This window comes from Salminus brasiliensis, chromosome 6, assembly GCF_030463535.1.
Source record: "Salminus brasiliensis chromosome 6, fSalBra1.hap2, whole genome shotgun sequence".
NCBI classification, from domain to species: Eukaryota; Metazoa; Chordata; class Actinopteri; order Characiformes; family Bryconidae; genus Salminus; species Salminus brasiliensis.
Genome location: NC_132883.1, coordinates 34,566,709 through 34,583,995, shown reverse-complemented (window position 1 = coordinate 34,583,995; position 17,287 = coordinate 34,566,709). Strand labels below are relative to the sequence as shown.

Below are 17,287 nucleotides of genomic sequence, written 5' to 3'. Positions count from 1 at the left end.
TTTTGGATGAACCCTTCTCTTCCTCAAAACTCAATGTGTGTTTTAACAAACATCCTAAAATAATCATAGTTCAATCCTCTGATTGACTCTTGAGGGCAAGGGGGCACAACCATCTGACTGCACTTTTTAAAGATCACCTCTGCCTGTGTAAACATGCTTATTAGATTAATTTCATGATATAATCATATTCATTTACATAAATATTATGTTTGGAAGCAGGTCAGTTACATTTCCATTTATTCTCAGTATAGTTTAGTGCACTGTGACTGCAGAGCCACTCCTTATCTGTGTAAATGACTTGGACTGACGCCAGTCCCAATATTTATCATTGAAGTGCTGTTTATTGTTTAAGGTATAAACCCTTTGCTGAAACAGGATGCTGAGATAAATTGTGACATATACCAATTCCCCCCCCTCCATAAATATGTTGTAGATGGGGAAGAAAATGTGAGGTGCTTAGTATTGGTACCTGTTTAGCCTGTACAACGCTGAATTCAAGATTAAAAGCCTGTGAAGCACAGTTAAGGGGGGGGGGGGAGTAAAGGCACATGGACCATTTTCTGTGTGTACACCCACATGAACAACACAGAGTAGATTCCATCATGTTATTTATAACTAGGCCAAAATGCAGAGCCATTGTGTTAAAATTAAGTACACCCTTACTGCTTCTATGCCCTTGATTAACTGATCATCAGCAAGTGTGACCACCTCGAAGTGTTAAAAGGCCATTTGTGAAACTTTCCATCATCCTACAGTGAGAATGATTACTTACAAGTGGAAAACATTATAGAAAGTTGCCAGTCTTCCCAGGAGTGGATGTCCAAGCAACGTCACCCCAAAATCAGACTGCGCAAAACTCAGAGAAATTTAAAAAAACATAAAACAGTTACATCTCGGACAAGACGTCTGAAACAACATCTATTGGATAGATGAGACCAAAGTGGAGATGTCTGGTCATACTGCACAGCACCACATTTGGTAAGATCAAATACAGCAGAATCAGTAGAGTCAAGCACAGTGGTGGAGGGGTGATGATTTAGGCTTGTTTTGCAGCAACAGGACCTGGACAGGAGACACTGAATCAAATATGAATTCTTCTGTATACCAAAATATTCAAGAGTAAAATGTGAGGCCATCTGTACAACAGCTAAAGCTTGCCAGAAATTGGGTCATGCAACAGGACAATGATCCCAAGCACTTTTTTTCTTTTACTGTTTCTCACAAACTGAATTTAATCTTATTCAGTATTTAAAAAATAACATGGAAAATTTAGAAAGACTACACTACACAAAGACTAAAATTAAAAAGACTACACTTGTCTTTTTTGTCCTAATTAATATTTTTCATACTTCACAGCATAGAGACATGTTTACACATACAGATTGATTAACTTAAAAGGATTTGTGGTCAGGTTTCTTCCCATTGCTTCAGCCTTTTTTCTCAACCAATAATTTTGCAGAAAAAATTCTTGCTGAGCCAATAAGAGGAATGCACTATGATCCAATCCGAATAAGTGTTAGATTAAAATGCTTAGGCATAGTTTTTTTTTCTAAGAATAGTGGTAATTCATAAAAATGTAGCTGAAACATAAATATAATCATTTAATTAAATTTGTCATTTAAATCTTAGAACTTTAATTGGGGTTGCAAGACTTGTTTTTTTGCCACCCTGTGCCACTCGTGGCCACACCCCTAACTGTATGTATAATTTTGATCATGGTGAGTTTATGTAACCTTCCAAAACACAATTATATATAAGCGAAACTATGAAAAAACTGTCATGCGTCACACTTCTTTTCTGCAATCTATGGAATTTTTGCTTTGTACATGGCGTCAACCCTGTTGGATTGCCATCTGGTGGCCAAATGAATCAGAATATCAGATCAGTTCAAAACCTGAGCGTTGTCTTAAGTGTAACATGCTCAAGTACATTTGTAGTGCCACTGAAGTACAAATACTAGGCAAAAAAATATGAAACCTGAATAATAGGAAACATTTACCTCTGCTCACACCACCACAGTGTCATGTGCCAACCACCATGCTAAATACCAAATAATACTATGGCAAAACATTAAAATCACTCAACATATGCTAATCATGGGCAACAAAAAAACTAAATTAGGATTATTATAATTACATAACTAATTACATAACTTTTGCCTCGTCTAAAGTGATTATACTTTGGATGAACATCCAAACATCCACGTTTGCACATTAATGGCTTGATTCAAATTACAAATACACAACTTCAGGCCAGTTTATTTAAATTATTTCTATCACAAGTATTAATTTGTTTGCAATGCTGCAGATTTGAAAATGCACTATGAGTGGCAAGACAATCAGTTCATTATCACAACCAAGAAATACTTAAACTTATAGGACTTGCCCACCTACACGAAGTCATCGAGTGACAGTGCAGACAGGGTGATCATAATAGGGCCTGCAGAACACAACACAACACAGACCAGGAGATCTGGAGACGTAACAGTTTTATTTAGCATTAAATTAGGTAGACATACCCATCAGGACCATGATCTTAAAAAAATAATGATGGTAATTTAATGATCAGTTTTATACTCTGCTTACTTGTGGACATGGCATAGCACTTGCCCTCATATTTAGCATATATTTAATAATGCTCTTCTAAGGCGCCTGAAACATGTTTGTAAACTGCACAAGAAGAGGGGGGAGGGAAAAAAAACAAAACAAAAAAAAGATCAGACAAAGAAACCAAATGCTGTAACAGTGCTTTTTATACCACTGTAGGACTCGATAAAGAAAATGCTACTGAGGTTTTAAAGCTACTAATGGTTCAATTATCCTAGATATCTGGTTTTCCAAGTAGTCCAAAAAAAAAAAAAAAATAATAATAATAATAATAAAAAAAAAATTAAAAAACAAACAAAATGAAATTATAACCACTGACGCAAAAAAGACAAATCCACCAACAAACATCATGCATACAGAAAGAAAGTCTTGTAATACCTCTATAGTCTTTCTTAAAATCACAAGCTCTATGTGTGGACATACAACACAGACAGTGATACCAAGACTTAGCAAGGCCAACCCATAAAGATATGCACCACATAGTGGAAGCATTTAACATGGCACTTTACTATAGAAAAACATATTATACCAAAATGGTGATATGATATCCAAGTGCAGATATGCTTGCTGTACACCTTGAACTATCCATTTCGCAATCAATTCCTTATTAAAAGGTTATAAACCCATGATACAGAATACATTGTATACAGGTGCTTTAAAAGTTAGTTTAATCTCCAGACAGAACCTTGCACTGGCATGCTGTCGTGAAGCAACTGCTAAACTGTCGATTTTATTCTTAATCCTGTTTAACTGAAATTATTATTGACAACCCATATAAATAAATGATTGACGCACAACAAAGTGCAAAGGCATTCCATAGCTCATTATGCCCAATTTATAGACTTGAATTTGTATGAAGGTTAAATGAATTGTACTTGTATTGTCCAGTGCAAATAACCAGTAAAGCTTATTGCAGTAAATAATACTGCAAAACCTCAGGTCAGGTGTTTAACTGTAATCCTTTACCAAAAACAAACCAAACCAAAAAAAGCAGAAATACCATTAACATATCCATATCTGGGCCCATGCACTTCAATCAGGTTTAAGGACACTCCCTCGTCCAAATGAACAGCAGTCATTAAAATCTAAAGAGCAACATCTTGTGAGAGTTGCCAGTATTGCACACTTTCACAACCTCAGGAATCGCCAGTGGACAAAGTGAGGAGGAGAGAGAAAGGGGAGACAGGTGATGCAATGATGGAATGATTGACATGGCGATGTGCTGCAGGAGATGATTAACACTGAACCATAAAGAATAAAAAGACAGTTCTAAGATGGACAGCATAAGACTTGAGGGAAGACAAACAAAATATAGAAAAACAAAAATTAGAGAGGCGATTTCCCACAATTTTAGCAGAAACTACATTTGCATATAATAATTGGTGACCATTCGTTGTGGCTCAGTGGTGGGTCAACAGAAGCAGTCACTGCGGTTATACAACAACATTCCAGAGGCTTGTAATTCTTTCTGAGCAGTGCTGATTGAAAGCAGTGGTGTGTGCCTTTAGATGTGCCACCCGGTGACCAAGATACAGCAAAAGGGACCCGGCGCAGCTAGTCTGGTAATAGTGGTGTTTTCTGTCCTAAATGCCATCTAGTTTACGGTTGCCTTATAAGCAGAGTCAGGCCTCCTGAGCGGAGTCCAGGGGGCTGATAAAAGTCCTTGAGTTCTTGGTTGATGGCTATAGCTTTACATTGGTGAGGTCTTTGGAGAGGCTCTGCAAGTACGCCTCATGGATTGCAGTGAGAAAACGGGCATCGTTCTGAAAGAGACGAAATGGGGAAAGAATTCTATAAATTGATTTTTCTTTCTGGCTAAGACAAAGTAATCTCAACACAGGGTCATGAGCTGGTCAACAAACATTAATTCTTCATCAAGTAACAAAGTCTTTAGTGTAAAAGTGTAACATCCACAAGACAAACTCTTTATGCGAGATGCCATCTTATACCATGTTAACTAGTAACCTCTTCCCCTAAACACCATTTATGGGAATAAATACCAAGGCAAATTCCAAAAAGGGGACTAAATACCTAACTTACGAAAAGTTATAGATCCATGACACAACACAGGATTAATTAAATACATGGGCTTTAAAAAGTCTGTGTCTCCAGACACAATCCTGCACTGGTAGCTAATCATATGCTTTTGTAGTAAAACAGCTGCTAAACTGTCCACCTACTATGAGGTAAATCAAAAATAATTAAATATAAAATAAATTTGAATCCCTAAATAGGACTACACAAACAAATAAATACAATTCAGTGTGATGGAATTTGATCCGTTTAGTCATCTCAGCTCTTAATGGGTTTTTGGAAACTCATTTTGCAGTAAATATGATTAATTACAGAGGCTTAATCCACTGTTCAGCAGTCAGGCAAAAAGACACAGTTTGTTAGGCGCTGATCTATTGTACCACACTGTGGGTGGCCTTTACACCAAAAAATAAACCTCTGTGTGTACCTTTATCAAATGTATCAGAACATCCTGCAGCTGCGTCTTGTTGTACAATGCTGATGGCAAGTCCCCGCTCCCCAGAGTGTTGGGTGGGGATGGTGGAGAGGCAGGGTTTCTCTGAAGCTCAGTTACTTTTGCAGCAGATTGCTGGAATGCACTGGGAGAAAGCAAGAAAGAGGGCTCCAATCCTGGCACTACTAACCCCGTCTTCTTTGCGTTAAAAAAGGACAAACAAAACAAAACAAAAAAACATTAGCAATTAGGAATTAATTTGCAGTTGCAGTTAATTTGCAGTTTAGTGTTCTGGGCATACAGCTCAAATATAAGAGAAATTAAACAATTCCCTAACTTACTATTATGTTTGTAATAGAGATGTGTGATAAACCTTTAAAGCAGCATTATGCTAGAATTGGTATTCCTTGCCCATTGGCTCTCCCTACAGTCAAGGGTAATTTGGGCTTTGAGCCCCTAACAAATGACACTCTTCACATGCATTTCTAGACAAGCTGAGACACAGTCGCTGAATGCAAAAGAATCATGTGGACTGACATGGTGGAGTAATATTACTAGATTTTACAGGGGTTACGAAGTTCCCACAAGCGCTGCCGAACCTCACCAGTTACATAGTGCAGTCAGCAACGATAGAGGCGCCATTTTCCCCATTACAAGTCAGTGGAGCATCAACTTGATTTTGTATCTGTTAAGGTAAAGATGCTACAGAATGTTCTTTTGCATACAAAGATCTTTTTATGGAGTCAAACATGGTCCTCAGAGAACCTTTTAAAGCATCTTTATTTGTGTGGCTGGAGTCATTGGCTCCAGTCTGTTCAATGTTTGATACCTGAATCTTGTACTATTACACTCTTAAGAATCACCTTGTTAGTTACAATAAACTAGAAACACCAGTTTTCATTTTAATAAAATGATATGTAAATGTTTTTGTTATATATAATTTAATTATATTATATCCCTCATTTCATTTTGAGTTGGACTGGTAAATTGTGTTTTAGTTAAAGCACAGGGACTTACAGGTATGGGTTTGCCAAGACTCTGGGCCTGAGGCTGTGCAAAAGTATCTGCTTCTTTAGGCTGCGTCAGAGACAACAAGAGAGACAAAGACAGAGAGAGAATGTCAATGATCAATCGTCCTCAGAAACAGTATAACGAAGGCTGTCGGCAAAGCCCTTACCTGTGCAGATGCTGTGCTCTTGCTGGTGAAGACAGTTGGAGCTTTAGGTGTGGGCTCCCTGAAACTCTGTGGTGTGACTAGTGCGCTGGGCATGAAGCCAGACCCTGGGGCTGGCTTGGGAATTCCATGCCCGTCCCCTTTAAGAGGGTTCATATACTGAGGTGCAGCCGGAGGACCAGTCTGACCTCGGGGCCCTCCGAGGGCTGGAACATTCTCTGCACCACTCTGGGCCATTAGTCTTGGGGAAACACTGTGCTGGGGGTCCCTGGAGCAACCAGCCTGGAGGAGAGGTACCAGACCTGGGCCTCCAGGATCGGCTGTGAGACGAGGAGTGAGGAGAGGCTCCAGGGGGAGGGGAGGAGGGGCGTAAGCCAGGCCCCGGAGGAAGCTTTCACCTGAGGTGGGCTCAGAAGGGTTGTGGCAAGGTGGAACTGGAGGTGCTGGCTCTTTGGGTAAAGAGCTGCCAAACAGTTCCTCTACTGTGATCTGCTTCACTACACTGTGGGTGGGCTGCACACACAGAAGAGGGACAGATAAGAGAGTTAAAGGGACAGATAAGAGATAAATGCTAACATGGTAAGCAGTGAATGAAATGTAGTGGGACTGTGTAGCATGAACTGCTACTCACTTCATTTGTTCATTCAGTTTGGATATGGCATGCATAAACATACCCTGCAGGAACTAATTTTGTGGACATGTCCATCCAATGTTTCTTCCAAAAATCAATGGTTTCAAAAATACAGTTGATGCACCCCCCACCTCCTCTGCTGCAGTAAGTGTATTTCTTCTGAAAAGGCTTTCCAATTGCATTGAGGATTTTTTTTGGCATTCAGCCACATGTTTTAGTGAGATCATCCTAAACTATTGGCTAGCACTCCATCATGCCAGAGAATAGAGGTCTACAGTAAAATGTGGTTATAAATCCCTCCATCTGATGCATAGCACTGAGCATGGTGATGTGCAGCTTCTCCAGTGTGTCCCACTCTATTGGTTAGGGCTTTTCTACAGCGTTTTATAAGGGGCATGCATGTAAGAACATCTGCGTCAGGAATGGAGCACCTTAATAAAGCTTAATTTACTAATAACAGGAAGGGATGTCTACAAACGGATTTATTTTAATTATTAAGTTATTTTTTCAACAGTAGATATGTATGGAAATGGATATTGGCATCCGAAAAGAATGTATGATTCCATGCATCCATGCAGTTTACAGTTAAGTTTTTATTTTTATAATTACATAAATGTAGTTAAAAATTGTCAGTCAAAGTACTAGTCACACATTGCCTGTTGAGATGAGAAACTGATTTAATTATTTTTTCAATTATCATTATGGTATTGTACAAGTAAAAAAAAAAAAAAAATGGTTAATGTACCTTTTCCTGTTGAGCAGCAGTAACGGCAGGCTTTGAGGTCTCTACTTTAATTGGGTCTGGAGTCTGAGCCACATCCGAATTTTCCTGAAGATCAGTCTCATTAGACTGACTCTATGCACGCACATGCACATTACATTAAATATTAATATTATTATACAAACAAACAAATGAGCAAGTATGAGTTTAAAAAACTAGAGACAAAAAGACTACCTACCCTGTTGTACTCTTCCTTGGCCTTGCTCAGCAGTTCTAGTATATCCAATGGTCTGGTCTCCACACAACCATTTGTTCTGCCTCGACCTGGGGATGCCTGCTGAGCTCGCAGTGCTTCCTGCTTTACTATTCTAAATCACAGTAAGAAAGAACACGCTTGAAGAAGAAGCAGTGCAACACAAACACTGGCATAAATAGTGCAGATTTCCACCACTAGAGGGCAGTAGCACATTGTAGATGAATATCTGTACAAGCCTTCTCGGTGCCACAGAACCGAGCAGACATTTGTGACTCGAAAATGACACACAAAGTAATAATAAAAAAAATAAATAAAATAAAACTAAAGGTCTAAACTGGATCAAACTTTTTTTTTCCCCCCCACCCTCAGATATTCAGTCATCATCTGAGGTCATCAGCAAAAAACGACACCTATAAATATATAAAGGTGCTATCTCCAACCAGGTACTGCTAAATCTGTACAACCGCTACCTATAGACCAATTTTACTACAAGAATCGTATCTACCGCTAACTTATCTGGTTTTAGCCGCTAACTTAACTGTTCATAGCCTACTTCCAACACTCTTATCATGGTGTCAGAAAGCTGACCACTTGCGATGATCACAGTATATTTACTGGAGTATAATTACCAACTGTAAAGCACTGCAGAATCCAATTTATTCATATGTGGCTTTATTTGTCCAAACTGCATAGGTGCCTGTGCCTCAATACACCCAGATGACACATGTGAAAGTAACCTGGTCGCTATGGTAACATGCACCCATGGCAACAAGCTCAACCTGTTGCTAGGCTCCCGTGCGGGTTCCTCAGTGACCGATCACCAGAGGACACGTTGCTTTTAGCCAGCGCATATTGTCATGCAGCAATGCACATTACATTTGACCTAGTAAAAAAAGTCTGGGTTAGGTTTCAGACTCTGTAATTCACATTCATTCGATACTTACTGTACCATCAGCTGTGCTATGCGCTGGCAGTCAGCTTTGTCATAGAACCAGATGCTGTAGATACCCACTGAGAGAGAAAAGAGGGAATATCAATTATAATTACTGTAAATTGTACTTCTAAATCCTTATCACATTACAGTTTATAAACATCACTCTGCCTCAGATTTTGTGACCGTATATTCAAATCAGAGCTTTACACACCGACAACCCCTGCACAGAGAAGAGTCTTCACCTTACAGCTCAGATCCAAGCCAAGAAAACATGAGGAATTCTGTTCTTTCTTTTGTCACTCTGACAGCTCCAGCAACTTTTTCTTACAGGTGCCGCTCAGAGAAAGCATACAATCTATAACGCACCACTTTTCCCCCTCTCCTTGCTCTCTGAGGAGAACAGCAAGACCTTCGGGACTTACTCTCCTTCCCACTCCTCCACCGCCGCCGCCTTCTTCTTTCTCCCACAAGAACCTTCTAGAACTCGTGTTGCACATGATCAGCAGAGCCACGGCTGGTCGCACACCATGGATGGAGGTCTTCCACAGCTCTGTACACTTTTCTTTGTTTATCTGGCATTTTAAAAGCCTCTGCATGTCCTGATGGATATCTGAGCTGGATCAAAGCTCACAGTGCAGCCTGTTCCTGTCGCAAACTTCCGGGCTCAAGCTCAGTTTGGTGGGGAGGCTGCTCGATGAAGCCAGACACCAGAAGGAACTTTGGGGCATTTTAAGGGACATGTGTAACTGGCTGGAGAATGGATCCAAGCAGCAGTGACTGCGTTGAGAGGATGCTTCTACTCAGGGTTGCCTCCAACCCCCATCCTGACCTCTACGACCTCCGACACAAGGGGAAAATTGTCTTTCAGAAGACACTTGGACGATGTTTCAATGGTTCAAACAGAGGTAAGTTCCTTTTATCTGTTTAGAATTCAACACTGGAGCAAAGTGGAACATAACACACAAGACACTTAGCAAGGAGAAATTCAGCAGCCTAAGACTGTAGTTTTCCATTACTGACCGAGAGCTCTTGGTCACCACTTTCTTTGACTTGTAAAGCACCTTTACTTGTAAAGGTACCTTTACGTGTAGGGCCTGTACCCCCATCTTATTTTGTTTCTTGAGGACTAAACCACAGCTCTACCACCATGCAGTAAATGTGTTCAGATTAGAAGTGGTGCAATCATTTAAAGAGGAGACTAAATCGTATAAGGACCACCTTCCCCCAGTTTACACTACTTGCACAAGATGCAGCAACTAACAGTAGTCTTCCTATAGTAATGAACCACTTTCTCAAGCTTGTACTACAGACATCCTCAATGGCAGAGTAAATGACTGTTTTCTCAGGGCAATTAAATATTTATATAAACATGCCGTTTACTACATACTGCTGTATTTATTAGGTGCAGTGCTGAACTGACAATTCCAAGTGACTCTAGAGCAAGTCCAAATATGCACTGCCAGTGACAGTTTCACACGTTTCCCGCAAACCAGAGAGCTGTGGAACATCCTGGAAGTTGCAGCAAACAAATGCAAGGAGACCTTGGGAATATTTCACAAAGCAAGATTTATCAGTCAGCCAGGCAACTTTAGCTCAAAGCTGAGGACTGTTAAATAGGACTGTTCCTCAGCTCCTCAGGCTTGGCTTTAGGTTTAAGATAAACTGAGAAATCCATCCTTGCAAAAAATTTTCTTCCACCTGTGTTGCGCTATGCATCTTTTTCCATTTTTAAATCAATGACCTTTCTGCTTTGCCAAAAACATTTAACACCAATAACAGTACATACCATCATGGAAATCAGGAACCTTCACAGATGGATTACTGAATTTGAGAACCATCCATCGGTACTTTGTATAACTACATAGATAATGAAAGCACCATATGCAACCCAAAAGGTTTCATAAAAAATAAAATAAAAAAAAATCAACACACCAAACACACAACAATCATGACACTAAAGGCAAACTGTCCTCAATACTACTCTTCCAGGTTCTTTCATAACTGGTCTTAATATTGATGGAAACCCATAAAAATAAAATGCAGCCCAACATCATCTGAATTCTGTATATAAACACCAGCAAAGACCCCCATTCCTAAGGAGCCAAATATCTGAAGTGTTTGGATAAAGAATGAACCTCTTTTGATCTCAAGTGTCTACAAGTGCAGCTCCATTTCAAAATACTGAGGGATGCAGAGACTACAGTAAATAAAGCCCAACCTAATGTGTGAGAGTCACAAAACATATCTGGACATCCAGAGAATTTGACTCGGTTTCATTTAATTACAACTGGTCTTGTGAGTGAATTGCAGTGATTTACCATTAATTAATTCTTTAGTGTGGTTTTAGGTCTAATCCAGCATCAATCACATGACAAATGTTGCCTAGTGGAGTTAATATTCATAATGCATAGCAGAGAAAACAAACTCCTTAATTCAGTAAACCCTGACGCAGTGATTGTAGTGTTCCTCTAAACATTTCTAGATACTTTTCTTTCTACTTGTGAAAGCAGTAGAAAACCTTGTTTATGATCCTTTTTTCAAAAACCAAACATCAGTAAGAAACCCTCAAGGCCTTCTAGGCATGATTTCTGGGAATGAGAAAACACATACCTGTGACTTAAGCTCAATAAAAAGTGCTTCTACACATCCTAACCCAATATGCTTTATTATACAATTGGTGGAAATCCTTGAGTTTTTAAAAATTTTGCCCAAACTGTCAGACACTTTCACATGCACCATACGTATATATATATCATACATACATACATACATACATACACACACATATATATATACACACACACACACACACGTTTGAGCATCTAAACCAAAGCCAACAGAAAATGTTTGAGCTATTTATGTAAAACATGTCAACTGCAGCTGCATTCAAAGCTGAAACTTGGATGAAAGCCAGTTTAAGTTGCTTTGTGAGACTAGCCCCTGGGACTGTATTCATACAGCTAGGGTCTAAAATCAGATTCATATTTTATTATTAATGACATCACTGACACAAACCGGTACAAATCCAGCACTCTATATGTGCTCTGGTCTCTGATTGGCCACATAAATAAATACGACTCCTGTATAAGACCCTAACCCATTGTTTGCCAGGAGAAAAGTCACAAGTACAGCAGGCAGAGGAATAAACCAATGGATAGAAAAAAAGAGAACCAGTTACTCGAAAGCATCCTTAACTGGTAGAACGAATATTTGTGTGATGCTTGACCATTTTAGAATCATCTTCATACCAAGATGCTTTCGGGAAACCCAGCCCCTTTCTGTCCCGCTGCTGGAATGTTTAATGTCATAAAAACATCCCCATAACTGATCATAAAGATCTCAGAGACGCTCGGGACCTCTGACATTCAAAGGGACATCTGGATTTGGGAAATAATAATATGTTAGTGTCAGATTTAATTTATTATTATTCATATCACTAATGATGTTATGTTCTTAAAATGATATGTGCACAGAACATCTAGTGGACATCTAAAGTAACCAAAAATAAAAAGGGAACATAGGGTAAATGTAACAGTTATAACAGAATTTAATAGAGTTTATATATAAGAAAGAAAGAAAAAGAGAGAGGAAAAAAAGCACCAATGCAGTGCAGTTCTAGATAGGTGGGCACACACCATTTTCCTATAAAATCCATAACTAAAGGACCTAAATTGGGCTAGAAATCTTAAGTAAAAGTACAAATGAGAGAAGTTAGGGTAAGAAACCCATCCCTCACGTTACCCTACTTGCAAAGATACAGTAGTTAACAATAGTCTTCATAAAGTAACAAATCTCTTTCACAAGCTTGTACAACAGACATGAAATGACAGTAAATGATTGTTTCCTCAGGTCAATTAAATATTTATATAACATGTCATAACATAGAACTGTTGCATTTATTAGAAGTAGTGTAATTACTGAACTGACAATTCCAAGTGACTCTGAAGCACGTCCAAATCTACACCGTCAGTAACTTTCACACATTTTCTGCAAGCGAATGCAATGTTGGGAGTATTTCCTGAGGCAAGATTTTTCAGTTAAGCTCAAAGCTGAGGACTGTTCAATAAGACTGTTTCAGCTCTTTTTCTGTAGTGTACTAGACAGGTTTGGCTTTGGGCTTAGAAAATACTGAAAATCCATCCTTATGAAATATTCCCCTTCTTTCTTTTTTTTTTTTTTTTTACCACCAGTGTTAAGCATTTTGCACGATGTGTGCCCACCTACCCTACACTGGTACTTTTTTTTTTTGCATTATCCCCCCATGTCTACCTTAAAGGTTTTATATGTGTAGTACATTTATGTCATCAAATGGTCTAGCAAGAGAGAGAGAGCGCTCACTAAAGCATTCCATTCAGCTGTTAAAACAGCCCAAAGTATATGCTGGTTATTCAAATGTGAGGTCTTAGCTCTATGTGGTCATGGTCAAATTAAAGTCATATCATAAATCAGTCTCCTCAGATGTGGGCATATGGCATAAACCTGCGTTTATAAATCACTGCGCTGCTGCCTTTAATACTCCAAGTCTCTGAAAGGAAAGAAGCAACTACAACTTCAACTTCAGAGGTCATGCATGCATATGACCAATAGCATAAGGCAGATCAAAGGCATTACTAAAAATGTTTGGTTTTCTTTGGAAACAAGATATGACAAAATTACAAACATTCTAAAAGGGGGGAGGGGGGGGATTTCGCAAAGCAGTATCTCAAGAGTACCGTATCTCATGTTCTTTTCCATCTCTGAAGTTGAATTATTGCCCAGCAGCAATCTTTGCAACCCCAGCTTCTAGTAGACACCCATATTTGGTAGGGAAATTAAAATCTCTCAGCCCTCTGATATAACTCACGGGCAGGATAAAGATCACATTCCCATTACACTCAGTGATTTTAAAATGTCCTCCCAAGCAGACGCTGCAAACTTTCACCCAAGCAAATGCAAAGCTTTGTGTCTATTACTTTAATCATACAGTCATCATAACCCAATTTTACCCAGATTGCTGTTGGAGTGTGGCACAACTCAGAGCAGACAATCAGAACAAATGCCTTTTAGAGCCAGTCTTTAAAGGATAGTAATGAAGGCAGACTATTTATGTCTAAGGAATCAAGAAAGGTTGGAAAATGCTCCTTAAACGAGAATTAGGGCTGTTTTATGGTATACAAACATTCATGGCAATTAGGGGACATACTTTTTCAGAGGAACTTACATTTAAAACATGCTCATAGGCAGGGGACAGTAACAATGTTTTGCCCAAGGACTCTCACCCTGTGGTGTGCTTCCCTAGATGGAGAATTAAACCCCAGTCTAGCACACAGATGGCAGTGTTGTGCGTACTGCATATTGTGCGTATTGGACAGATGGGTCATAAATGCACCTCAAGGAGGAAAATAAAATGCAAGACAAATGTAGGACAGAGGTCCTTTAACAAACTATCCACTGTACTATAAGACACTAATGGTCCTTCAATAATGCCGTATATATAAAAAAAGGGTAACATTGCCTCATAGGTGTGGTTTGCTGCCCTTTATACACCCGACTGACTTATCCTTATACAGAGCATCCGGTCTCTGTGCTTGTACACATTCCAGCAGTGTGCTGGATACTATCTATCTGACCAGCTTCCCCCAACAATGTGCAAACTCAAGTACTTATCAAGACAAGGAGCTGGGTTAACACCTACACGCCAATATTTCAATAAACACATGAACACTTACAGCTTGCATTCCTGTAAAGCAGAAAAGGGTCCTGAAGCTGAAACTCCAGGTCTTTATTGATCGGCTCCACCAAGTTCTCTGTGCTCAACCGATTCATTATCGTAAACCCATGATGGGGCGAAGCGGACCTGCAGAAAGACAGAATTAGGCTCGAGCGACCTTAGCCCACAAACTCATACAACACTTCATAACGTCTTCCAGGTAAAGAAAACAGCCAACTGACTTTACATCTGGCGTGAGAAGTCAAAACTGCATATTTACCTGGCATAAACAAATAAAGTGCCTTCAATGTCAGTTTTTTCCTGTAAAAGGACAGATACACATCAATACATCACACTTTTGGGCTTTGCATTTAATGCTTATGCTAAATATCTTGTAACTGAGCATGTTGGCAACAACTACACAACATTGGCACGTTCTTAATTTAAATTTTTACTTTATTACCAAGCAAAATAATCGCCATTACTCAGGTGTTTAACTTCATTTGGGCGCCCAAAACATGTTAGCTAGCTAACTGTCCAAACAACTTCTGATGAAGCTACGCTGACAAACCAACCCAAGCAAGAGGGTTAACTTAATGAAATTACAGCATTTATTACATTTTTTGTCACATAAACACTACCAAATAGGGCCTGCATCAATCTAGAAAAGTGCTATTTTAAGACTTAGACATTCCTTTGATTGAATATAGCAATTATCCCGTTGATTTCAGATCTTTTATATGATTTAATGAGTCTTTTCTTTAATAAATTCTTTTATCTATCATGATATCTACTTAAGTGGACCCGTGTGTCGTCGCTGTCAGCGCGCGCGCGTGTGTGTGTGTCTGTCTGTCTGTCTGTCTGTCTGTCTGTCTGTCTGTGTGTGTGTGTGTGTGTGTGTGTGTGTGTGAGAGAGAGAGTAAAGTTGCAGTGAAGTCGCTGTCCAGCAGCCTTTTGTTTGGCTTCTTCTCCGACTTTTCCGTTCATCTTCAATGGTACAGTAATTAGCTACTGTCCTGCGCCTGAACAGACTACCCAACCGAACTGCTGCCCCTTTTAAAGCGAAACGGATCATTCAGAAGAAAAGCCCAAATCTGCTTCGTGTAGACTGAGCAGTAAACACAGAGCTAAGCGGCTAACACACACAAGGCTAACGACTTCACAGGTGATATCCACACCGCCAAAACCAAAACAACAACAACAACAACCGCTTACCCACTCATTCGCTTTCGAGTTGAACTTGTACAGCGCTACCTGCCCGGTAACGTCGAGCAGCTTGTTGATGTAAGGGTCGTAATGCTGGAGAGCCGCCAGGCTCATCAGATGTCCCGCTTTATTCACTGACTCCATCTTGCACACTGGCCTGCGATTGCACGGAAGAAATTGTGAGAAACACCGTACGCTTCGTTTTCTCTCCGGGCGGGACGTAGCGCTAGGTAGGCCCCAAAAAACGCTGGTTCCGCGTGTTTCATCTCGGCATTGTAGACAGTGTGTTCCTCTCAAACCACATATTCTTATAAGGTGGTTTGCTGATTGAAACAATATTATTCTTATGGCTGAGTTTTCAAGCTATTTCTACTCTCTATAAAGTTCACTATGTGTGTGTGTGTGTGTGTGTGTGTGTGTGTGTGTGCGCAGATCTGGAAAGCAGGGAGACGTCTGAGACGATCCTATCCAATCGTGGTTTGCCAGTGACCACTCTTAGCACGCTTTGCGAGGCAGTATTAGAATAGAAAACCATCTCTTATCCACATCAAACATTGGATAAAGCCACATCCCTTGTCTACTATATTAAATATATTGTTGCTGCTGGAGCAAACCCTTATCTCCAAAATGGGAACTTGAAAAGGAGAAATGTAAAAAGATTGTAAAAAGTTTAAAGGATTTTAGAATTATTTTTGGTCCATCATTCCAAATGATGCTGGTCTGGTTTGCAGGTGTGTGCTGTGTTTCTAGCCAGAAAGCAGGCTTTTTATATAAGACACAAAAAAGTCAAAATAGAGTATTTAAGAGGGTTTTATTATGTACAATTACAAAATATTACACAGAAATAACTCCTGCACACTCAATTAGCAACCAAAAGAAAGATTTTTCTTTTGAAGTAGACTTTTGAAGTCTTATAAGAATATTTACTGCGGAAAAATGAAAATTTACATTGGCCCGTGATATGCTTTCCCTTTTTGAGGGAACTTAAAAATGAAACTTTTGAAAAACCTCCATTAGTGAATGCATTTCAGAAAACACCTTGTGAGTTTTCGAACCGTTGCATATTCCATACCCAACCTTGGTTAACATACAGTTACCATTAACTATGGAAATTAAAAACCAGTGAAAATACATTGCATATGTGAAATATTTTAGGCTAATGCATTTATTTATTTTTATGCAGCGGTATTACTGTTTATAGCTGTTTTTAACTGTAAATGTATGTTTTTATGTTTTTCTCTCACTGAATCACTGAAACATCAGCTAAATCTAAAAACGTGAGGGAGATACAGGTCAGGTTACAAAGGGGTTAATTAAAACCTTGTCCACTTTAGAGAGCGAGACCCTGCTCTTCAGGCCTCATCACCAGGAATCCAACCTCTGATTATTTTGTCTCTTTTCTTTTTTTTTATGTTTAAGTCAATCTTAATGTTTATCATTTCTCTTAAAGTCATACAGTGGCTGAAAAGTGTCTAAAAAGGGTTGCCAAGTGTCTGGTTTGGGACCGGACTGTGGTTAAAATATTAGATTTTTTTATGTTGTTTATTAGGCCATTAATAACAATGTTGTCAGATGATTGCACTGGTCTGACGTTGATAACAGT

General features: G+C 39.3%; 2 protein-coding genes across 17 annotated transcripts in view; one reads left to right on the top strand and one right to left on the bottom strand.

The window, feature by feature from the left end:
- Positions 1–2,469: 2,469 nt before the first annotated feature.
- Positions 2,470–15,835, bottom strand: dcp1a (decapping mRNA 1A). 3 transcript variants are annotated; one of them, XM_072682161.1, is made up of 10 exons: positions 15,694–15,835; positions 14,759–14,799; positions 14,498–14,625; positions 8,800–8,866; positions 7,838–7,967; positions 7,624–7,734; positions 6,251–6,760; positions 6,091–6,150; positions 5,068–5,271; positions 2,470–4,369 (listed from the first exon to the last, which is right to left on the bottom strand). In XM_072682161.1, the coding sequence occupies exons 1-10, from the start codon at positions 15,826–15,828 to the stop codon at positions 4,289–4,291; spliced, it is 1,467 nt and encodes a 488-aa protein (XP_072538262.1). In that variant the 5' UTR covers positions 15,829–15,835; the 3' UTR covers positions 2,470–4,288. The 3 variants fall into 3 exon arrangements, with proteins under 3 accessions (XP_072538262.1, XP_072538264.1, XP_072538265.1); XM_072682163.1 differs by having other exon boundaries at positions 5,068–5,268; XM_072682164.1 differs by having other exon boundaries at positions 7,624–7,707.
- cacna1db (calcium channel, voltage-dependent, L type, alpha 1D subunit, b) overlaps positions 9,306–17,287 on the top strand; it is a 108,339-nt gene continuing 100,357 nt past the window's right edge. For 9 of the 14 annotated variants that reach the window (XR_011979834.1, XM_072682159.1, XM_072682158.1 and 6 more), the window contains exon 1: positions 9,313–9,694. Coding sequence is in view for 13 of the 14 variants with exons in the window: in XM_072682159.1 (XP_072538260.1) it covers positions 9,547–9,694 (148 nt within the window). In the remaining variant the exon portion in view is untranslated. Of the gene's footprint in view, positions 9,695–17,287 lie in introns of all 14 variants that reach the window. The other 5 variants (XM_072682155.1, XM_072682151.1, XM_072682148.1 and 2 more) reach the window with 2 other exon arrangements.

Coding starts and splice junctions, on each gene's coding strand:
- dcp1a (XM_072682161.1), bottom strand. CDS start 15,828: ATGGAGTCAGTGAATAAAGCGGGACATCTGATGAGCCTGGCGGCTCTC. Junction 14,626..14,758: donor ACTTTATTTGTTTATGCCAG/GTAAATATGCAG, acceptor GTCTTTCTGCAG/GTCCGCTTCGCCCCATCATG. Junction 7,735..7,837: donor CCAAGGAAGAGTACAACAGG/GTAGGTAGTCTT, acceptor GTGCGTGCATAG/AGTCAGTCTAATGAGACTGA.